This window comes from Cariama cristata, unplaced genomic scaffold (assembly GCF_000690535.1).
Source record: "Cariama cristata isolate BGI_N322 unplaced genomic scaffold, ASM69053v1 scaffold13380, whole genome shotgun sequence".
Lineage (NCBI taxonomy): Eukaryota > Metazoa > Chordata > Aves > Cariamiformes > Cariamidae > Cariama > Cariama cristata.
In genome coordinates, this window is record NW_009593059.1 from 7,978 (window position 1) to 32,080 (window position 24,103).

General features: G+C 44.8%; 1 protein-coding gene across 1 annotated transcript in view; it reads right to left on the reverse strand.

Annotated features, from left to right (window-relative positions):
* Positions 1-1,273: 1,273 nt before the first annotated feature.
* BIN1 (bridging integrator 1) overlaps positions 1,274-24,103 on the reverse strand; it is a gene marked incomplete at its 5' end in the record, with an annotated part of 54,399 nt that continues 31,569 nt past the window's right edge. The window contains 8 exons of the mRNA XM_009708856.1: positions 1,274-2,026; positions 5,529-5,630; positions 7,026-7,136; positions 7,924-8,016; positions 12,497-12,520; positions 14,326-14,433; positions 17,363-17,491; positions 21,452-21,602. Of these exons, the coding sequence (XP_009707158.1) occupies positions 1,919-2,026; positions 5,529-5,630; positions 7,026-7,136; positions 7,924-8,016; positions 12,497-12,520; positions 14,326-14,433; positions 17,363-17,491; positions 21,452-21,602 (826 nt within the window). The remainder of the gene's footprint in view (positions 2,027-5,528; positions 5,631-7,025; positions 7,137-7,923; positions 8,017-12,496; positions 12,521-14,325; positions 14,434-17,362; positions 17,492-21,451; positions 21,603-24,103) is intronic.

Consider the following 24,103-nt stretch of genomic DNA (forward strand, 5'->3'; position numbering starts at 1 on the left):
GTAAAATATAAACTCCTGCACGTTTATTAAAAAAAAATAAAATAAAGGAGAAGGGATTTCAGTACATAGGACAGATTTTGATGCCTGTTACATCGCTGTAAATAACGAGCACATCTCCCAAGCTGAAAGCAGGAGGAACTCCAGCAATTCTTGCATTTCTAAGAATATATTTTCCAGTCAAAATCTGACCTGTCCCTCTGAACTAAAATTAAAAAAGAAAATAAATAAATTCACTTTTGCCCTACAATGTTTTTTTCTTGTTCTGCAAATAATCAAAACAGATTGGAAAAAGTCGGATTTTCAGTAGTGTGTGTCAGCATTCCACGCATCTTTGACAAAAGCCAGCTCCTAACAGGAAGATTGTTTCAGAGAGTGATCTGTCCCTTTACAGCAGGAGGTAACCTTACTGTTAAAAGTCCCTTAAAGGCAAAGAGATCGGGGAGGGTGTGGGGGGTGCATAAAACCAACCTGCTGACCAGCTGCATCAGTATTCAAGTAAAGTTTAAAGTACCTTTGTGGGACTTTAGAGCCTTGGAGGGTCAGACTGGCATATTTTAACAAGTGTAATACGCACTTTGAAACAGCCTTGTCATCTGCTTGTTTAAACTAAAAAACAAAACTCAAAAACAAACAGGAGCAAAGGAAAGGTCTCAGCATCAGTATTAGACTGTGGAGTGTCTTCTTGACACTGACACTTTGATATTCTTGCCTTCCTTTCTAATGCATTAAAATATCATGAAGTCATGCAGCCATTTTAAACGAGTATTTCAAGAGTCCAGTTTTCATAGAAGCTAACTTGATCACCAGCACAGCACTGGAGAAAGCTGATCTAACAATATTTCACTTACAGAACTCTTCAAAGGAAAATAAGAAATACAATTTCACAAATAACAATGCCAATTAAAAACAGAGAAAGAAAACTTTTTCTCCTTGGTGTTTTTTTCTTAGACATTATTTCAGAAGAAAATTTTTCTTCCCTTATCTCTTTCTTTAAAAGCAAATTTTTTAACCAGTCAGATTTTAGAGTTATCTGCCATCTACACGAATCTAAGCTCTTCTGAAATTGTCTACAGGGTTTTGGAGGCAGAGGATTCCCTCTCCTAAATTTCAGAGATATCTAAATGGCATCTGCTTGCCTTCTTTCTCCTCTGGAATTTGTCCATTCCTCTCAGCATTTCACAGGCCAATACCACTGTGAGAATTTAGGTGTCCGCATTTGAAAGAACTTTGGACTGAGGACAGCTTCACACTTTTCATCTTCTCCATGTCTTTTCCATGTAGTTTCTTCTACCTTTACATGTACAAAATCACAGTTTGTGTAACATTGTTTTAAAGGAAGAAAATAAAATACACACACGCACACACACGTACATTGTATTGGTGAACACTATACACTATTTTTTTTCAACAGCGTAACAGAAAGTGTGGCCTACTGTAGGTTGAATATGTAGGGAAGGCTGAATTTTTATGGTTGCCATGCAAGCCACCTTCAAGACAAAACAGATGAACCCACTCAAGAGCAAATGCAGCTTCTACTCTCAAGCCATTAGACAAATACTGCCTTTCCAGGGATCAGACCGACATCTTGCCAATTCAGTCAATGCAGTATTTAGAGAACCACACTGAGTTGCTTCTGCATGAGTCCTCTGAATCCAAATGCTGTTAAAACCAAAGGGGGAAGAGGGTATTTAACTTGCCTTACTATTATTAATATGTATATATTTTGATAACACTTTGAATTTCAATTTACTTCCGAAACCTTGCCCTTTGAGAAGAACACACTCTTTAAGTTGACTTTTTTTTCCAGGCTTCTGTTCCTTTAAAATTCTCTCTTCTTTTCATTTCGCTGTTCTGTTTCAATTATATACCAGAAAATTTGCTTTCTTCCAGCAGAAATGTGGCTGGTGGACTTGGACTTTCACTGCACCCGCTCTGTGAAATTCTCTGGGAAAACCCCTCGGCATTGGTCAAGTTCCTTATGCTGGATCCAGTCAGACTCCTTCACGCCCATCAGCCATCCTTCGTCCTGGAGGAGAAGACAGAGATCAGATGCTAAGGGATAGGTGTGAGTGGGGATTTTTCTTACAGAGTGCAGGCCAAGGAACTGTCAAGGCATTATCAAAGCCATGCTCATATTTGGCTTAGAGACAATCCAGGAAGAGGATGACGGGGGAGAAGGAAAAAATGCTTTCATTCCCTTTTAAACAAGGAGAAGGCTACATCCCACCGGAGTCAGTACCAAAACTCCTATCTGACCCAGAGTGTCTAGAGACACTGAATTTGTAAACAATTAGCAAGTGTAGTAGAAACATCATAATTTACACCCACTGAAGCAGAAGAAATTCTGCCAAAGAAAGTCTCTAGAGCTACAGGACGGGAATCACCTGCCTCACTTTTCACAATCTAAACATGAGGGGTCTACCATTCTCCATTGTCACAAAAGAGATGGGCACCTCCACAGTGCAATTCACCCCATTCATCTTGGGCACAGGTCTTTGGAAAGGATGAATCATTCCCTGGAGGTGCTCATCCCCTGCTCCAGTCAGGGCACCTGGATGATTAGCATTTTAGAGAGGTAGCACAGGTAAAATGAGTCTTGTTTGCTATGCTGAAATTCTGGCCTATGAGAATTGGGAGCTGAGGAGCTCAACCCACCTTCCCAAAACCCATCAGTCTGTTGGGCTTGATGCAAGGTGAGGTTGGCAAAACTCCCAAACTTGTGCTGCACGTGATGTAAGACTCAAGGTCTCTCACAAGGATCCTCCCTATCCACCAAATCTATAAATCTATAAACAGGGATGAATTTTCACTCAGGCAAATGGAGTCCTGCTTGGTAGAACCCGCTCAGGCAGAGAACCAGACTTCCCATCCTCTGCCTGCAGGGTGTCTAGCAACAAGATTTCTGCTCCATCTGAAGCACGTGGGGGAGACAAGATATTCAAGGTGGGAAGGCTGCACTGCCTGCAGCTCAGGTGTGCAACCACCCTATTCTCTGTATGCCTTGGAGCTCCAACCATGGAAGCACCGTTTAAGCCAGTAAATACATCCACTCACGCGAGTCATTTGCAGGGATCAGCCTAGGGGTTACGGCTGCAGCATGAGGCAAGAGAGCTGCATCGACCGCTGCTTCCAAACTCAACAGCCTGCTCTGCATCCACTCCTCTGGGCAAAGCATGCACCAGGCTCCTTTAGAGATATGTTACCACGTTCAACTACGTAACTTGCCAGGGCAGAATTGCTCAGGCAACCAAATGCTCTAAGCTGTGGTGAAATGGAACATGTGTGTGTGTGGTACACATAGTTGTTCTGAAACTTCTGCTTTCCTGAAACTGGCAGGAATTACCTGGGTATTTATCCAAGGCCAAGCAAGGCCTCCCTTGAAATATGTTCTTTTAAAATGTACCTGCACAGTGCAGGAGTAATGCAGCCCTCGCCATGAGTCATCCATGGGGCACACATTGCTTTCCGCTGCCATTTTACAGCTTCTGCCCTCTTGTCCTGTTTTCTGCACACTTCACGTGGCAGCAGCTCAGAGCAGCCGTTGTATCCAAGTTCCTTGCCCCTTGCAGGCTGTACTGGGTGCCTGCAGGCTCAGTTAGCCCTTGCTGCTGCCTTAAATTTGAGCATTCAGGGGATGTCATGGGAATGGCATGAGACGGGAGCCCATCTGCAGCAGCCAGCTGCAGGGGCTGCGGAAGGACTGACATGCCATAAATCATGAAGACAAACGACTAGGCAGAAGACGCTGGGCCCAAGTGTCTGGAAGGCAGCTTCCAGCTCACAGCACGGTAAGCACGAAAGCTCATCCATTTGCACATTGCGTCTGTGCCATACAGCATGCATCACTCCCACTCCATCCTGCTATGAAGGGTGTTCTCAGCTGTAGGGATTAGACACAAAGACCCAGACTGACCCTTGCCAATTTTGGACCATGTCACTTAAAGTGCCAGCTTAGAAGTGTTGCTGCCCTCAACCTTTTCTTCTATCAAGAGAGATGAATCCAGGCCTGGCTGATATACCCACAAACTGACATCTAAGCTGCAAGATGGGGATGCGGATCAGAGTCTATTATCCTAAGCTTCCTCCACTCACGTGCACAATTCATGCACATGTTAACTGCGAACATTTCTGGCTGGGTATGGTTGAGGTTAGGGAAATGAGCTGTAGCACAGGATACACTGTAGGGGGGTTAGAGGGCTTCAGTGCAGCTACAGCGTCATGTTAGCAACACTCAGAGCTCACCCTCTGCAGCTTGGAGAGTCTCGAGTTCATGGCTGTTGCACCCACATCCAGCTAGAGTGCAAACATAGGGCATTGAAAAACTCTGCTCCACAAATGCCATCTCCTACCACAGAAACTAGTGGAGCTGCCACTCATTTCCCATCCAGAAAGCTTTCCGAGAAAGGAATGCTACAAATGCTTGTGCAGGGCAGTCCCACTCAGTGAAGAGTCTTGTCTCCAGAAGTAATCACTGTCTCTTTCCCATATAACCCTTCCCCCCAGAGCACCTAGCTCTGTGGGAACTGCCGGCACATTATAGCTCCCATTTCACAAGTAGCAGCAAGATCTGCCTCCATAATTCACAAAGCCAACAGCTGAGCCACAAAGAGGATCCACACGTTCTGTGGCCAGTGAACTAAGTTACCTTCCCTGTACCTCTTGTGGAATCCAGATCTTGTCTGGGCTTGGCCAATCCCAAAGAGCTGGTGACTACTGAATCAATTTGGGAACTCCCTTCCTTTTCCAAACAAAAACCTGGAGATGTGAGCATGAATTTTATAAAATCACCACTTCCCTCAGCCAAAGTAGTAAAACTGCTGCAGACTTTATCAGCTGGAAGCCCTTAAACACAGCAAGTGTGAAGGATTTACTCAAGGCTTCTAGAAATAGTTCAGAATAAAGAAAAACATCGCCAATTAAATTTAGTTTGGAGATGGACAGCAAGACTGTTCTCTGGGGCTAAGCAGTCTGCTCCAGCCTTTGATTCTGCTGCCATCTCCTGACCAAGACTGTCATTTGGAAATAGCCATTGCTGTGCTGAAGTGCAAAACATCATCCATGGCAAGCTGCCTTCTCAGAGCTCCAGCATTTCTCAAAAAGAGAGAAAACATCATCATAAGCTGTGGGTCACTCCGCCAATGCCACAGTCTATGTGACCACTGCAGTGGTCACAGGGAACGTGCAACAAGTTTAGGAGCAGTGAAGAGGCAAAGTATGGGCTCTGTTGGGCCCCCTGATCAAGGAAGCCATTGCATTGGCTCAAATGCCCTGATAGGGACAGGAAGCCACGGCTACTTCACATGCTTTATGCAGGATAATGTCTCCACTTTCCATTAACAAGCAGAGTCCTCCCCTCTGTTGCAGGAAGCCAATCTCAAGCTCAAGGACAACCGGCTTTCCCACCAGCTCCCAGCCACAAACTGATGGCTCTGCATCCAGCCAGCTGACTGTTAGTGGAGGAAGAAGCAGCTCTGGAAATCCCCTTGGCTCCTCCTGGCCCAGGCTCACACCCTGTCTTCCCCACTCACCTGCTCCTCAGGGTTCTCAAACGGAATCACAAGCACGACATCCCCAGCCTTCAGCTGCAGCTCATCGCTGTCAGTAGCCGTGTAATCATGCATGGCCTGGACCTATGGGGAGAAGAGAGGAGAGCGTGGGTGAGGCCAGCCTTCTAATGGGTGACAAGGCTTTCCACTTCATTGATTCACTGGATGATTCAGGTTGGAAGGCACCTTTGGAGGCCATCTGATCCAACCTGCTGGTTGAGGCAGGGCAAGCTTGGATCACAAATGCCACATCTATGGGAATAAGGATTTCCCTTCACCTAGTGGCTACATGCTTGCTCATACAGCCTGGCATGCAGCTCGCCTTTGCCACAAGGACGTCCTGGTGAGTCTCATTCAACTTATTATGAATCGGCACCTTTCCATTCTTCCTTAGGAGGACTGAATTCCCATGGTATGGGCCTAAAAATCTCACAGGGTAGAAACCCCGTATTCACTCAAATGGTGCCCTGTATTCTTTTTGCAGCTGGACTGCAAAAGTATTAGAGATTATAGCATCCCATCTCTGTCACAGTAAGCATGGAGAGGAAACGTAGGGAAGAGTATCAGTTTGGATCTTCAAGTGATTGTGCCCTGCCATGTTTTCTCTTTGGTATTCAGCCTAATTTCTATCAACATCCGCATTACAACTTTTCTACTTCAAACCACAGCTCTCCACTTTGAGCACTACAGCCTATAATGCTGCCTATAACTAGTCTAAATGCGATGAGCCTCCCATTGTTCTTCAGAGTTTTGTCATTCTTCTGTTTTTGCTAGAACTCCCAGGAAAAAAAAATTGTGTGTGGAAATGACTAAAGCAGAAGAAAAGTACTCCTATAGCAGTAGACTCTCATTTCTTACTTTCAGGGCATGATGCATCTGTGCTGTCTTGCTACCATATTCCATTATGCACGTTAAATTTGCAGCTTATCCTCACCCAGAATCACTCCTTCCTCCACATCTTCGAAACAAGCTGCAAGTGATCTTTGGCACATGCAGAATACTCACCAGACTTCCCTGTCTAATCCTGTATTTTTCTGTTCACCTTGGCTTTCTAATTTCCCCAAACATGAAGCCCTCTGTCCCTACTGACGTTTCCAACACTCCTTCATTAGCCACTTGTATCAAAGTTTAACCTTTCCAGTTTGGAGCACAACTCCTTATCTACTATCCAGAGTGTGTGACTGACACTACCACACCACCAGAGATAGAAATAACTGCAGTAGAGAGAAGGAGGGGTTTTGCTATACAGCACAGCCAGACATTTAGACACCGATGCTCTTATACAGTCCTTTGAAACATCTGGAACTGCGTGAAGCTGGGCTGCTGGAGAGGAAGGTGTATTTCTCCTTCAACTTCCTCTCCTTTCTCCCTTTCAATGCGGCGTAGCCCATGGCCATGCTGAGCCAAAGTAGTTAATTTATTCCAGGGGGAAAAAAAAAAAATCACCAGGAGCTCAGTGCCCCACCACCAAGCACTCACCTTGAACAGAAATCCTGGGGGCATGTCAGCTCTTTCAGATGAAGCGCCTCCTTCCACAGTGCCATTGACAGTAGCAGGGAAAGTTTCCACAACAACAGCAGGCAGAGAGCTCTGGTAGGCAGTAGTCCCCAAGGAAGGAAAAATAAGCCATTGAGAAAAGAAAATCCAAAATTGCAGCTCCAAGTCCACCCTGGAGGATCCACATCCCAACCCTACCCATGGCTTCAGTGGGTTTTCCCAGCACACCAGTCAGTGACAAAAACACCCCAAAGGACAGCAGAGGCAGCAGTGAGAAGGCAGGAGAGGTGATCACTGTCTTCCTTTGCTTAAGGCTGCAGAAGGGCAGAGAGGATTTAGAGTTCTTCTGGGACCATAATGCCCAGCATTTCCCAGACACAGTTCTTGTAGAGCCCTCATGGAACACACAACTCAAAATGCCACAACCTTTAGGAACCAAGCGGCCATGAGATGGGACCTACTCCAGTCCTCTAAAAAGGTAGCAATGTCAGGAAAAAGAAGAGGAATCTTGGATATTCAGAGGACGCAGGCAGAGCCCAGAGGACAGGGTAGGTAAAATAAATGATGAGTAAGGAGGAATCCAGCAGACAATGCAAGCTTTGCACAATGTGGGCTGTGGGCTGGCAGCTGGCTTCACAACACGGGTGAAGGCACAGTTGTTTTTGCAGATCATCCAGCAGAGCTTCTCCCAAAGCATTACACAGATAGAATGCAATGGCTAAGTCTGGTCTCTGAATAAGAGCATTGTAACTGCTGGAGTGGCAGGGATCTGTTTTCCCAAGCAGCCACACATCTCTTTTCCCAGCCTAGTTTCCCATACCTGCTGTATGACAAAGGGATGTGATGGAGGAAAGGGACTGCTGTCCCTCGAGGTGCTTACCGATCCTGAATCAGCTTCAGTTTTAGATGCTTCAGCTCCAGCTGTTGCTTCTGATCCAGCTGCTTCAGCTCCTGCATGGGCTGCTTCTGCAGGCTGCAATACAAAAGTCATCCAGGTGCAGAGTTATGCTCGTTACAGCTACACGTACGTGCAGAGAAGTGCAGTTCAGCCTGTCCAAGTGCTCTATGCTGATGACTGCTGCCATCTGCTGACAAATAGGTGAGAAACCTCCGGGTCTTGCTAGGCTTCCGTCTCCCTCTTTCTTTCTCTGCAACCCGCTGAAATCATAGTAAAGTCTGCGTTCCCTCACTCCAGCCATGCAGCAGGCAATACTCAAGAAAAAAAAAAAATGAAACGCCAAAAATCCTGCGAGCGTCTTTCTTTTCATGATCTAAATCGCAGACCCACCTTACACATGCACAGTATCTATTATTACGTATAGACCGCCCGTTTGTATGTGAATACAAGTCTGCTCGCATGCTAAGGGACAAGGATCTCTCAATAGGCTACTTCCAAGGATCAACAATCAAGGAATATTTAAGCCTTTGCATACTCCCAGAAACAGAAAAGCATAGTAATGATGTGTCCAGATAAGGAACTTACTCTAGACCCAGCATCTACATGACATTAGCGCTTAATCAAACTGAACTGAAACCTGTGCTAACTTTCACCCAATCTGGATAGGCCCAAAAAGTCATGAATTTGGATTCTGTTGTGAATATTCTATTACTAAGAATTTGATATGAATATTCCGCATAGTGTGTGCACACATGCACACATTTGTGTTGGTGGAAAGGAGAGCTTCTAGTGCACAAAAGCTGCCACCACCAGAGAGAAATACTCGGCATCATCTACAAATCAACTGCCTAGAGCAGACTGCTCTAGGAAGCCTAGGGATAGGGGTTTGCACAACAAAAGACCAACCAGACATCTCTGATACACTTTCAGTGGTTCAAGTTTTTATTCTCCCTTGCCTGAAGTCAGGCTAACTCGGTTTCAACACAAAATTAAAGATAATCATTCACTCCTCCCAGAAACTGCAGCAACGCAGGAAGTAAGTTGGATCTGGTAGCATCAATGCCACAGATCAGCCCTGTGGGAGACTGGCCAGGCAGCACCTGGGAAGACTCCTGACAAGAATCTCAGGGGTCTGATTTGCAGCTTGAGTGTCTTCATGGCCAGCATATATCCGTTTGCTCTCTATACAAGATAGCACATGCGCCTCTTTACAGAATCTAACCAGATACTCACTTTACACTTGCACAACAGAGATTGCTATATAGAAATTTTCCACTTTTAATACATGTGAATAAACCAGCTTTAGCATGCCTACATGCCTCATACATTTGGTAAACACATGTTGTCCCGGTTTCAGCTGGTAGTAGCTGGTATAGTGCTGTGTTTTGGATTTAGGATGAGAATAGTGTTGATAACACATTGACGTTTTAGTTGTTGCTCAGCAGTGTTTACACTAAGTCAAGGGCTTCTCAGCTTCTGATGCCCTGCCAGTGAGGAGGCTGGGGACGCATCAGAAGCTGGGAGTGGACACATCCAGGACAGCTGACCCAAACTGGCCAAAGGGATATTCCATACCACAGAACGGCATGCTCAGTATATAAACTAGGAGGAAAGCTGGCTGAGGGGTCACTGCTCAGGAACAGGCTGGGCATCAGTCAGTTGGTGGTGAGCAACTGTTTTTCATTTACATCCCTTGTTTTTCTTGGGTTTTTTGGTTTTTTTTTTTGTTATTTTCCTTTTCATTACACTTTTTACTATTATTATTTTATTTCAATTATTAAACTGTTCTCAGCTCAACCCACAAGTTTTCTTACTTTTACCCTTCTGATTCTCTCCCCATCCCACTGCAGGAGGGAGTGAGTAAGTGGCTGTGTGGTGCTAAGTTGCCGGCTGGAGTCAAACCACGACACATCTACCCCTGAATACAGCCATGTTCAAAACAAGGCATTGTACAGATTTCTTAATGTTGCGGTTCTCATAGTCCCAACCCTAAAAGCCCAGTGTAAAGCAATGACCATGGTAGCCCTTAACTCTACACCCATCTGGCTACTAGCCATGCACTGGTACAATGCTCCAAGTAGTTTTCTAGTAACAGCAGCAATAACAAAGAAATAAATCCTTCATTTAACAAAAAGCCATTACTTCACCTTCAGCTGCTCCAATGGTGCCATTTAACACATACTTTCCTCTCCTATCATATCCTTCCTCATGTCCCCTCACCACCATGTTCGCAGGTCTATATTGCCAGAGGACATTATAAACAGCAGAGCTGTTCCTGTCCTGCAGACGATTCCCACAGCAGTTTTGGTAGTGCTAAGGTAAATGTATACATATGAAATGCTACAAAGGCTTCTCCTGTTTAATTAGATTCACTCCCAGGTTGCTTTCTGTTTGGATTAAGTGAAACTGGAGCTGGGACAGATGCCAACCCAACTCTACCTGGCCAAGCGTGATTTTTATGTGGCCAAGTGAAAAGGAGCTCAACATGAGCTTCTGTTCTAAAAGTAGCTAATTTGCAAAGCCAGTATTTAATAACCAGAGAAACTGCATCTAAATTAATCCCCTGGATTTCAGCAAAGGACGTTTTCATGTCAGCTGCTTATTTTTCTATTTTATGTACCTGTGGGCATCCCAAGGCCTATAAAAGCATTTTCATGTCATCGAAAGATACTACAGGGAGAAGAGGAAGAATTGCTCACCTTCGTTGCCAGGTTTGAAAGCTTTGCTTATTCCAACAGCAGCATCATACACACCGAGTGCAACTTTCCTAGTCTGCAGAACTAAGCAAGTTCTGCTGCATCCAAGTTTCCACACAGCTGTTAACATCATGGCATACAGGACTACGCAACCATACAACAAGTCTCCTCTCAACAGCTAAGAACAACATTAGAGCAAAAACACTTAGGAAGACTTGAAGAACAAGAGGAGGATTCCCCAGCTATACGGAGCTCTGCTCTTTAACTATGTATGGCATGCCAAGGTGAGAATTGCCATGGTGAGAACTTCTTGTCTAGCAGAATTCCCCAGTTGATTAAATTGTCCTTTGGGTGAAATCAGTTTCCAGGATAGAAATGGCCCAAAACACTTTCTACACCCCAGACGGTAAGCACAGCTCAGATACAGTCATGCCTCACCCCTGCCCATCCACTTGAAAAGCACGAGATCCTTCCTTGCAAAACCAGACTTCTTTTCTTTCTTACCAAGACAGACTGACAACATACATACAGGGGAATGACAGATGTTAAACACTGATGGCTGATAAAACATACAAGGGAAACACCTTTCTCGGCATGACCCAAGCTCATGTGAAGGAGAGCACTGGCCACAGCAAGTCCTTGGGCCAGGCTCTCAGCAACGGTTAAGTCACATCCTCCCAAGTAGAAGGGGTAATGGCTTTAAACTGGAAGAGGGAAGATTTAGATATTAGGAAGAAATTCTTCACGATAAGGGTGGCGAGGCACTGGAACAGGTTGCCCAGAGAAGCTGTGGATGCCCCATCCCTGGAAGTGTTCAAGGCCAGGTTGGACAGGGCTTTGAGCGACCTGGTCTGGTGTAAGGTGTCCCTGCCCATGGCAGGGTGGGTTGAATGAGATGATCTTTAAGGTCCCTTCCAACACAAACCATTCTATGACTCTATGACTCTAGGTGATGATTAGGCCCTTGAGAATTGAAAGGTTGGCAGAACTTGATTCCCTAGCGTAAGCCAAGGATACATGCTTACATCTACACCATGGGATATAGCCAGCTCAAGTAGCAGGCTTGAGTACCCAGACCAAGCGTTTTCTTCTGTCCACACTGCTGGCTGTTTGTCCAGAGGGGCTGAAAAGTAGTTGTGCTTGAAATATCTCCCAATGGGCTAATCTGCAGCAATCTGAGATTTTCCCAGGACTGATATATCTAGAGGGCATAAATGAGCGTGTGGCTTTGGTTCACGTGCAAAGCACGTGTAGGGTCTCCCTTGTCAGTAAGCTCCAAAGCTGAGGTTGAGGCAGATGCCAGGTAAGTCTTGGGCCTGCACTTAACTTTCAGTGTAGACACAGGCTGAGCTACTTCACATCAGCCTTTCTGGCAATGATCAATGAACAGCAAATACTGCAGATAATTCCAAACATGTATGTATACCCAATGGTACAGGCAATAAGGACAAGGGGCAGCTCAGACATTTAGGCATCGCGCACAAGACCAACAGGATGTACAGAGTTTAGGAAATACTGGGGAGTGGAGAGTGAAGATGATGCCACAGTGGGATGAAGTTTGAGGAGAATGTCATAGCATCATGCCAAAGGAAAGATGGGTTAGTTAGCAGGGAAAAGCAACGGCATTGTGCACTGCTGGAGACAAGTTTCAGAGTGTCAGACCTGACTTGCAAACATCTGGCTGCCCCTAGGGCTTCACAGAAGGTGCAAAAGTGGGTGCAGCAGCACATGGAGCAACGTCAGTTTGGGGTGTGCAGAAAAGAAAAGCAGTGAGGGAAAGGAGAGAGGTATGCGCACAGAGATGGCACTGGTACATGCACAGTACGTGAGGAGAGATGAAAGCCATATGAAGTTCTTACCTCCCATAAATCCCAAGGCAAAGACTAAGCATGTCAAAGAGCAACAAAAATAAAACATGTTTATATGTGATTATTTCAGTGAGTACAAACATTACAGATGCTGATCAGACCAAAGCAGACATACACATTCAACAGCACTTATCTCTGCACGTTTTAAAAATATCTTTTTAGTACCTGAATTTATACACCCCTCCCCACTGCATATTCAAATTTAAGTACCAAGGTATTTGAGTAAGGGTTTTTTCTACCTCTGGTATGAAGGGAGACAGCCAAGTCACATTCAGTTATCAGTGGCAGACCACATAGCCAGAAAAAATAACTCATTGAGTTTGTGGTCCATCAGGGTTAAACATGCTCCCATATATCCACACCCAATAGAGTCAGCATGATTTTAGAATAAGACTTCAACTGGTGTCTCTGGATCAGTAGCAAAATATCTTAACCTCTTTGCCATAGTGCGCACTCTACAGGAAATAAATTTGACTGCTTTGAAAATCAGGTAGTTTTCGCTAGGTTTTGTACTGTGGTTACCATCAGAAAGTACTGATTTCAGATTCTTTCTTTTAATGATTTCTGAAGCTAATAATAAACGCATTAGAACACCAAATATGCTATTGCTGAGCAATTTTGAAAAACCCACTCAGTGTAATATTTGTTGCTTGCTGGAAGCGTAACAAATAATTCAATTTTAAGTCAAATTTATACTCATATCCTATGCCAGTATACCCAATTATCCAAGTTATAACTAGTGACTCAGAAAAAAAAAAAATCCCAGTAAATAAATTTTAAAAAAAAGCTTATCCTGGCACACAGCTTGTTCTGTCAGGCAAGCAGACACAAAATACCAATCTCCCTGCCTAAAGTTCCAGGAAGTAGTAGCTTGCCATATTGGTGTGTAGCAAACTCCGATAATAAGTACTATCTTGCAGATACAGTATTTTAGTTTAGAAGAATCAAATGCCTAATGTTTGATCTCTCTATTAGAGAGGTCTTATTGCTACAAAAATCTGTGTCATACAGGCTGACTTGACATGATGATACTGAAGAAATACTGTAAACATCCCAATTCTGCTTATTACAAATTTTGATGGCAACTACAGGCAAAAAACAACCATTTCATACATATGAATTGGAAAGTGTCTCAGTGAGGACAACAGCCAAATTCAGGACGCACTTCAAAGTCTCCAGCCATTTAGACATAAAATGAAGCACAGCCCACCTGTCTCTGACAGGACCAGGTACAGGCCAGACCAGAATCAGAATCTTCCTTTTTGATACTGCACTGCACAGCACAATGCTCAGGAAGGAAACTACTTCTTAAGTACAGAGGCTATGTTATACCCAGAAAAAGAAGGGCTTCACATCACTTGAATATCCGTCTGCAGCTTTGTTCACCTTAAGTAACTGCAGATTACCAGAGTGCCCATTAATTAAAAATCCCTCTGAGAGCAACTTATAGCAGAAGCACAGAACTGAGGCTGAATTCCCTTCCACAGTTTAAATCCATACAGCATACAGAGGATGCTAATCTAGGGAGTGACATACATTAAGTTGAACGAATTGTCCGTCAGTAGATTATCAGAGCAAAGCACAAGCATCTCGCAAACACCTAGTGCTAGACTGTGGCCAGGCTAATAGTCAGCTGATTCTCGCTGGACTTACACATCCAGCAGAGAAGACCAAGGTGCCCATCTGCAAGGCACAGGTCTGTGCACCCAGCCCAGCCACCCACAGCTAAGGTCCACGTTATCATTCACGTGGGTGCAGGTCACGCCACACTTGGCAACAGGTCAGTTATGAAGGGAGAAGGAATGGCAATATGAACCAACCTGAGAGGCAGGTGTGGGGGTCTTCCCCACAGTGGCATCTGGTTTTATGGGATCAAAATCCAGATCCAACAGGCTGGCTCCCTCCTGGAAGGGCCCAGGGGCATCAAACTTGGCAGCAGCAAGGAAGAAAAGCAGTACGAGTATTAGACACACATAAACATGCACACAGTAGAGGGGAGGTATGTGATATCCAGGAGCTAAGGCTGCAAGCACAGAAGACATGGCGGCAATGCAAATACCTGATGTGAATCCTGACTGCTTGGTGCCTATAATCACAGGCAGCTCACATGGCTGCCACTGTAAACCAAACCTGAGCCTTTTCCAAAGGACTCATTCATCTTCCCACACACCCAAATGAGCTGACATGGTGTAAGTACCTGACCTGCTGTGGTCAAAAGGATCACTGCCACCAATGACTCAGAAGGGCTTCTTTTCTGTTTACATCTATTCCCCATAGCTCATCCAGCTGCCTTTGTACTGAAGGACCAGGACAGACTCCCTCAGCCACATAGAGAAGAGCTGCCATCCATACATCTTATCTCAGGAACACAGATCCAGGCAGAAAACCACTCAAACTGTTGGAAGGCAAGTCTGAGAGACCTCAGAGCTAACTCTCAAATCTAATTCCCTCCTGCCTTCCGAGAGAGAAACACAGAAAACAGCAGCTCACCCTAGCTAAGGGATTTGACTCACTCCCCAATCCACAAATGCTGTTTTCAATGGTTTCCATTTCTAGAGATCCCAGAAACATGCACAGAGGACTCTTCTAACAAAGCATAACTTTGAGAAGCTTTGCTACTCTTTCCAAAGTCAGCAGAATAACTCCCTTGGACTGATTAACACTCTAAAGACAATGAAGGCACATCTGCTGATTACCATTAATAAAACAGTCACTAACAAGGACATGAGTCATTAGTATTCAAAACTGAACTATCACTTTTGGTTTTCAGATTTTACCTAACCACTACAAGACACTCCTTTCTACTCAGCTTCAGAGGAAGCTGCTCTCTCCAGGAAGTTCAGGAAGATTTGCCCCTGTTTCCACTGACCTCCCAGCTCACTGGCCCTACTGCTTCAGCTACCTTTCTAACAACACATAAAGTGCAGCAGGTTGGTCTCCACAGTTACATCACAGCCCCACAATGGAAAACCTCCTTGAAGGTAGCAAGAGACACCATTGAAGAGAAAGTCCTCTGAATACAACCCACACCATCATCATTTTCAACTCCTCTAGTCTCCTGTTACTCCAGTTCTCTTATAGGTATTTTTTTTTTCCCTCCCTTATGAACATCTCTTTTTGAGATCTATAGGGATGAGGACATGGAACCAAGCTCTCCAATCTCACAATAATAAACCCCAACCAGCATGCAAAAACCAACTGGCATTCTAGTACTCTCCTCCAACACATCCAGGCCACCCATCAGAGAGGTTCCAACCCCAATCTTTAGTTTTGTTTGGCAGTGAGACATCAAAGGCTCCAGTCATGGAATAATCTTACCCACCATTCAAGACTTACATGCAAGGGCTAGCATCCCTTGCCTTTACCCAGATCTCCCACAAGAAAGCTCATTGGAGCTAAGACATCCGACAGGAATGGCCCTGGGCAACACACTGAATGCTAGCGGTTGTTGGGTGCTTCAGTGAAGATTGTTCTGGCAACCAGAGTCCTTCCTCAGAACTCCCATCTGATTGAGTCACAGCAGATCCCATCCTGGGTCAGAGCACTGATCAGCTGCAGAAGAGTATGTCTGACTAAGGGCTGGCGTTCACATGGAAATACATGACAAAACCATGAGGCAGATAGAGCTATCCATTATGATACAGGAGAAGGAAGCACAAAAAATGATAGGGAGTTGCTCAGCTACCTGTGGTCCCCACCTTCCAATACTGCTGTCAAATCACCTCTCTGCTTTGCAAGCTCTATCTATTGCAATGCAAAATCTGACATGGACTTCCTTCCCTCCCCAACTCCACCTTTGCTCCTTAGCAGTTGCATGGAAGGTGGCAAACCAGAGGCAATGGAGCAGCACGATGCAAGGAGAAGTTAGGGAATTAGTTACAGATGACCACTGATAGAGACATTACTTGTGCTTTAAGAATTTTTTAAAAAATATATACACATGCATATATATATTTATATATGTATAAAAGTAGATGCAGGTATCTCATGATACAGCCAGAAATCTGGTCAGGCTCCTATATACATAAGGACTGCCATTCTCCTAGATCCAACACGGAAATCCTCACCTGGGCATGCTCTCTTGCAGTAATGTAAATCACAAGGAAAGTGAAGAGGAAAACATAATTTGAAGATATTTTTTCCTTTTTCTAGGCTTCAAAAGGTGCCACATGACAAGAACGAAATATTCTGATGGGAACCGTTGGCTAGTGAAGAGCGACAGACTGTGTCAGCAATCCTGAATTCACAGCAGGCACAATCCTGCCCATCTAAACTGGAGGCACCTATTCTCTGCAAAGAGAACTTCATGCAATTCCTGTTGGCCTCTCCTGTGTAGGTGTGGGCTTTAAGCCACAAAGCTCATGTGTGAAGGCAGAAAGAGCACAAAACTTCCTTCTCCCCTCCCAGAACCGATATAGATGCCAGTGTCAGCACGTGGGGGATATACAGGAGCAGAAAACACATGCACAGGAGCAGAAAACACATGCTTCACCCACACCCAGAATCGGTGGGTCTGGAGACAGCATATCATGGGATATGAGGGGAGCCATAATCCATGTGCACTGCAGCTGAACAAATTAAGTGACTACTTTCTGGTATCTTCACCAGTTGTATTTCTCCTGTTTCTCCTATGAATGAAAGCTCTCAAAGGGCAACATGTTAGTCAAAGCTGCCTTCTAGCCACCCTGCCCTCTAAGTTAGCTTCCTATCTAACCCTTTGTGTTCTGAGGTCCAATGCTGAGCATGATTTCCTCCTTCACCTGACCAGGTTTCATAGCTTGACACCTCGAAAGAGAAGAAAGGTCAAAAGGGAAAGTTCAGAGGCAGACAAATATAAGGCAGGGCATAGCAGCTAACCTGCGAAGGGGTTGTCACACTTATCTCAGGGACAAAATTGTCATCAAACAGACTGATGATGTTCTCCTGCTTGATCTCCTTGGAGGGGGTGACTTTTGGAGGCGGAGGCACCGGAGGCCCTTTCCTCAACTGCATGCAAGTGAGCACATGGCCACAGCACAGACGGCGACACCCAAAAAAACCAGAGACAGGAACCAGGTTAGCCACAATACTGAAGGTGGGGAAAATCACAACCACAGGTACAAAGCAGGGTCCAATCAACTCCATCTGAAGAGAGAGGGAGGGAGGGTGAAGGGCTGTATTGAAACAAAACAAACAAAAAAAAACCACCACACGCCTCCAGAGAAGGTTTGGCATCATTAGTTACACTTCAGCCGTGGGCAAGTTTCCCTCTGCAGAGGAGAAGCGTAACACAATTAATATGCATTGACAGGACATGCATACATAATTCAAGCATGTGCAACCTTCAAAAGAATCACTGGGAAGGGAGCAGATCAATTACTGAGAACACCACCCAATAGACCAGGCCAGCACTGCCTCCCGTTGCCATACTTACCATACCTAAAAGAATGAGAAACCAGACTCAATTTTTCCTATTATGGGTAGGTGACCACAAGGACAGACTTTGATCTGCCCCATACTGATTCCCTGGTGTACTGGTTATCAGTGTACCACAAGAAAGGTCTGAAGAAGCTCTTGATAGCATCTTGCCACTTCTCAGCTTTAGGCAAGAACAATTCAAACTCCTGGGAAGACATGACTGCTGTGGGCTCAACTCTGCTCTCAGTTTCACCAATGAACATTGACACTAATGAAGTTGTGTTTCCCAAATGGACATCCCAGAGAACACATAACAAAGTCTGACCCTGTAACTCTAGCCAATCCTAACACCCACCATCATGCTAAAAGAGTCAGCCCGACACTGCATCCACAAACCCAGGAGAAGCCATGGTAGACCATCCCTAGATCAACACATTCTTTTCACATTTTTCTGCGCCCAAGGCTCAGTGATAATTTCTATATCAAATTGAACTTTGAGACGCTGCTGTTGTGTTGGAACAAAGCAATCATACAATTTCCCAGCACCGCAGCAATGCTCTGCAATGACAATGCTTTCCATTTACAGTGATGTTTTATCATTACTCAATCTTCTCATCATACCTAGGATCCTGAGGCAGCAAGACTCAGAGACTTGACAAGAGGCACCCAGTATATCAATGTCAGGCCCAGATCTGAAGTATAGCAACCCCTGACTCCTAATCCTGTGTTCACACTCCTCCAGCATGTAACTGAGCTCTGCAACGCATTTATTCAGATTGCTAAGGATATGCCCAGTTTTCTACTGGGTTAACTTAGTTTAGAGAGCGCGAATGAGTATACAAACACACATTTTCCATTGAATAGCTGTCTAGGGGAAATAACGAAGGTAGTGTGTTCACTTCCAACTTTTCACTGTTTGTAGAAGGTGGTGTGTCTGTATTCCCCAGGAACAATCCCTTCCTGAAAATCCCCTGCCTGCCAGTTGCAAGAAGGGACCAGAAATTTCAGGGAAAAGCTATTCTCAGAACTGAACACCATCTGCAGAATTGGGAGGCTCCAATTACAAACTCGAAAGTCAAAGAGATCCCAATTCTTCTGCTATTTATTTCTCTAAAATAGTCAGTCTCCTTCCTTCCAATGTAGTAGTGTCTTGGAGACCAGCACTTCCACAGTGTCCAGCATTACCTCCAACAGCAGTCTAAAAACACATTTCAAAGACAACAGGATTGCATATTGATGTTGGGTCATACCTGGAAATACATCAAGCATGAACAACTTTGCCACCTAGACTAAAACAAATCCTCTAAAGTTTTTTTGCTGACTTGGATCCCACAGAGCTTTATCTGTCTAAATTCAACACAGCTGCACCGATTTCAGAAGTGCCATTACAGTGTTTCAGTGGTGTAACTGAGAGCAGAAGTCTGACCTTTGAAATTTCACAGACCCCTGAAGTCCTGTGTCATCATCAAATTACTCAGTACAGAGAGCTGATAGCAGTCGCTTCTTCCAAAAAGACAGAAATAAGCTGTTTTCGAGAATTAAAGGATATTAAAGAGCTATTTTTTTGGCATAGGGAACAGTTCAAAATTTAGTTAGCATTTATTTGTCCTCTCCTGTTTTGCTGTCTTTCTCTCCACAGCCTTTGCTTATGATTTGCATTAGCATTTCAGACAGGAAGAGGTCAGAGAATTTTACTTGCTTGTTGCTTTTTGCTCCATCGTCCCCCATAGGATGAGGCCCCTAGCATCCCTAGGAGGACCCTAGAACAAATCACTTACCCATAGGTCAAATGTAATGACACCTGTGAAGACTTCAGTATTAAAGCCGAGTACTGTTGAGAGAGCAGACACTTGTGTTTCCAGCTGGCTGGCAAGCTGACAGACACTTAGTTTCTAGATTTTAGCCATACAGACACCAGGCTTGGCTCCAAGTATGAAGCCCCTGTCCTTGTCTTCCCTCCCCTCTGGAGCCAGTTCCATCTCTTAGCAGCTAGCACAAATATGGAGTGGAGCTCCTGTTCTTTACTATAGTGAGGCCCAGGAGAATGAATTATATATAGATTGGGAAAGAGCTGCCAGGCGGTGGCAGCATCAACTGCAAATACTATTTCAGTCTTGCCTGTGGCCCATCTGAGGTTCCAGCCAGGGCTGCACTGGAATATCCTGCTTGCTCGACAAGGAGTGCCTCCAGCCCCACTCCTGTGGGCAGGAAGGCAGCAAGTGAACGAGAAAGCACTTGAAGGCTGGCAAAACCAGGGATTATCTGTATTATTTAAAGGAAAGGGAAGAAGTCGTCAAACTCAGCAAGACAAGTCCACAGGCAGGTTGAGTGAAGACTGCAGTAAACAGCTCAATAAATCTGTACAATTTCTTGCTCCAAGTTTCAATCAAGTTATGGCAATCTCTGAAAAAAACAGGAAAGCAATTCTGGATGCACTATCCTCTCTCCCCTATACACATATCCTATTCTAAGGTCCTAGACAGGGTGGTGGCAAAGCCACTCTAGGTTGTGCAATGCTGAGCAGTGTAGAGACCCTGGAGAAGTCCTGAAAAGACATGGTCAGGCATCCACACATCTCACAGGGCTGGAAAAGACCCTTTTGCCAATGTACAAGCATCCTCTTTTTGTCTCTAGGTAATCCTGAAAAAACAAAAATGCAGTGGAGAGAAAAATACTGAGAGAGTCTATCCAGAAACAGGAGAGAGCCTGCACCACAGGCCTGGATTTGGAATCACACTGCTATGTATGACAACAGCCAGGAAGTTCTGGGTTGCACCCGACTCTTTTCTGAAGCAATATGTTTTCTCTTACCAGTCTGGCCAGAATCCCTCTCAGTTTTAATTCTTCCTGGAAGACTATGCCCTGGCATCTCACTTACTGAAATACAAGGATTGGCACCAGACATAAATTTGGCCTAGTTACTACTTTTCCCTACTAAGCTTTTCCCACACTCAGCAATAGAGGGATGGGAAGAGGAAGTAAATGTTTTATTTTCTTTAAAACCCAAAGTTAAACATACCATACAATATACTGAGTAGCAGGAGCTACATCTGCTATTTTAAACAGGCGGCTGGGTATCTCCTGTGTAAGGACAGGACTAACAAAGGCCACATGGAAGGTATCAGACTCCATATAACGGACACTCTATTTCCTGGTACCCACCTCATTTCTTCATAGCATAAGAATATAATGCCTTTATTTGTAGCATAGTATTTTATCTTGGCATTAAAGTAAAACATCACGCAAGGTACAGATGTCCTCCTTATCAATATTAAACTGACAGCAAAATGTATTACTGGCCTTCTCCCTGTAGAAGCATTCAGAGACAGCTTAGTTCTTCCCTATTTGATATAGGGATGATCAATGAGCAACCTAAATTCTCAGGAACCTCTCAAGAACCAGTGAAGTAGAACAACCATCATGTCATATTCTCTGTGCTCAGTAGCAGGAAGAGGTCCAAAAAAGCACTGATGGATGTCTTTGACTCACAGAGTTTGTGCCATCAGCAGTCATACTGCAGAGACATGTTTAACGTCATGGGGACACTACCTGAGATGGTGACTTTGGGATGCTTGCCCCAGGCGCTTCCAAAGCTGACGGTTCCAGCTCATGGTTGACAGTCTTGGTCTCAGGGCTGGTGATGGGAGATCCATCTGGTGGAGGCGAGGGGCTTTTATTTGCTTTCGCTGGGGTGCTGTCACTGAAGGAAGTGGAGAGAGAAAGGGAGAGAGAGGGAAAGAGAAAGAGAGAGAAGTCTGAGCCAGGCCTAGGAGGCGTTGTGCCAACCAGCACAGATCAGTGGCCTCCATTAACTCTTTTCTTCGCTGCCCAGACACATGATGAAGACACCTGAAGCCTCTACAAGCTTCTGAGAAGCATCTTTGCTGAGTCACTTGCAGTCCAACACGCTGCAGCAGCATTACTGTGCAGCAGGTTACTCACTAAATTCCTACTGCATGGATATACTTTGCCTCAGACAAAGAAAAATAAAAACAAAAAAACAACCAGGCATCTTTAATTCTGCTAGATTCTAATGTAAGTGCCTGACACTAAGTCAGTCTTTTAATATAGGGGAAGCAGATGGAGGAAGGAGTTCTGTGCAGCTCATTTAGTTTTAAATTCTCCAGATAAGAATTTTTCTGTGTGGTGGTGTACTGACACCTGCATGGGTTATGATTAATAGATTTGCAACACCTGAACTAAGGCCATAATCATAGAAAATCATATTCCTCTGTGTGGTACAAACTGGCTAAGCTGGAAGAGAGGCAAAGTAGCCAGAGGTTTCACAGATCATTCCAGGCAGCAAAGTGAGATTCTGGCTACTAATACAGATTTCTCTATTATGGAATGTCTCCCCAGCTTTGTTTTCAATAATGAACCCCTTTTACCCTTGCCTTTCCAGCTGGTCCTTATTCCAGGACTGTTTCTAACACACAGCCAAATGGGATTCCTCAGGGAATTAATATGCAAGGAGCATATGTCAATGGCATTTGTTGGTTCATAACTTGGCCAGATTTGGACAGATATTTTAAAAGGAATGGCAGGAGGCACACACCTTTCCCTAAGGGCACGCGCCGGCCAAGTGTCAAGTCTGTGCTTCAAAGTACAGAATCATGAAAGAATTAATAAGAAGTTGGTTACCAGAGAATTTCAACAGGGATAAAAGTAAAAACGTTTTCCCAGCCTAATTCTCAGGAACAGCTGAATCATCCTGGCTGAAATTCACCTCCTCAAGAAGCAACTAATCAATTTATCTCTGGTCATGCACAAGCACAGATAGTGGTAGGGGATATTTTAGCAGAAGTGGTTACAGTTTGGCAAAACTATACACAACTGAAAACAGAATATTGCAAAAAGGCTGTGCAACTTCATCTACAGGGAACGATATTTGCCTCTACTTATAAAACTGCTGTTCTTGTGAAGTTAAAGGCCTTGGGAGAAGGTTGAAAGGAACAGATTCTTTCCTACAGCTTGAGACAATAAATCCTGGCATAGAGCCAGGACTAGAGCAATGCAGACGCGATTCGGCAAGGATATCACGTTGATTATTTATTTGGTCTGTCCCATGAGAGCCCAGAGCTCCAGACAAGTACATCCACTCACACTTGGATGCTCGAGGTGCAGTGGTCATTGGCTAACATGCACGATGGCCTCATTCCTAAACACCCACAAGGAGGGGGACAGCAGGAGGAAGAAAGGACAGCAAGGCATTTCAACGAACCTTCCCTTCCAAGCAAGCATCTCCCCCTGCTCAGCATTCCAGTTTTCAAGCTCCCCATCCCATTCCCTCTTCATTCACATCCATAACCCATTCCCCCCACTTTCTCCCCATATCCACGCCCCACACACACATTTCCCCACAAAGCGCTTATTCTCCAGTCCGCATGCAGATCAGATGTTTCTGATGACACTGATGCCAGCAGCACACCAATATGATGCAACAAACCCAATGACATTCTCTGCCAGCAGCTCTCAACCAGGGGCACACACGCCAAGGGAAAAAAGAGGGAAAGGAAGAGGAAAAAGGGAAGGAGAGGGACTAAAGAAATGTACACCAAGCCCTGCAGCTCTTCAGTTTGACTGGATATGTCTGCAATGTCCTTCCTCAGAGGTCCCCAGAAATCACTTCAAAACAGTGGGTTGTGTGAAGGATTCTACAAAATTGACAAGGTTATGCCACAGATTAAAAGAAGTAATGGTTGGAGGGTGAAAGTAAGGGAGTCCTGCTCTAAATGAGAGTCACTAGGGAACAGCAGGAAATGACAGAAAATGTCCTCTGATACTAGAATAGGGGAGAAAAATACACGTTACCGTCCCTAGAAATCACTTTGGAGAGGATGGGGGACACAGTGACCTACAGCTAGACTGCCAGGACGCCTCAAATGCCCAGACTACACTGGGAATACTGGGACCACTGGCTATCAGTTAGCCTGCCAACAAAAGGTTAGGCTTTTCCTTCCAGGGACCTGAAGAGGCCATTTCTACCAGTTCAGGATTATTTTCTAAAGGCCTTTTCAGTGCCTTATTTCAGGTGCCTGGCAGTGACTTAATTTGGAGATACATTGGTAAAAGGCTCCCACATGAGAGGCAGTCCAGTTTCTTCCCCTCGTCCTACAAGGGCTGAGAGGGCCCCGCACCAAAGCCTTCATTAAGTCACTACTATTTAGAGCTTGTTTGATGCGTTGGCTGATCCCCCTAGGA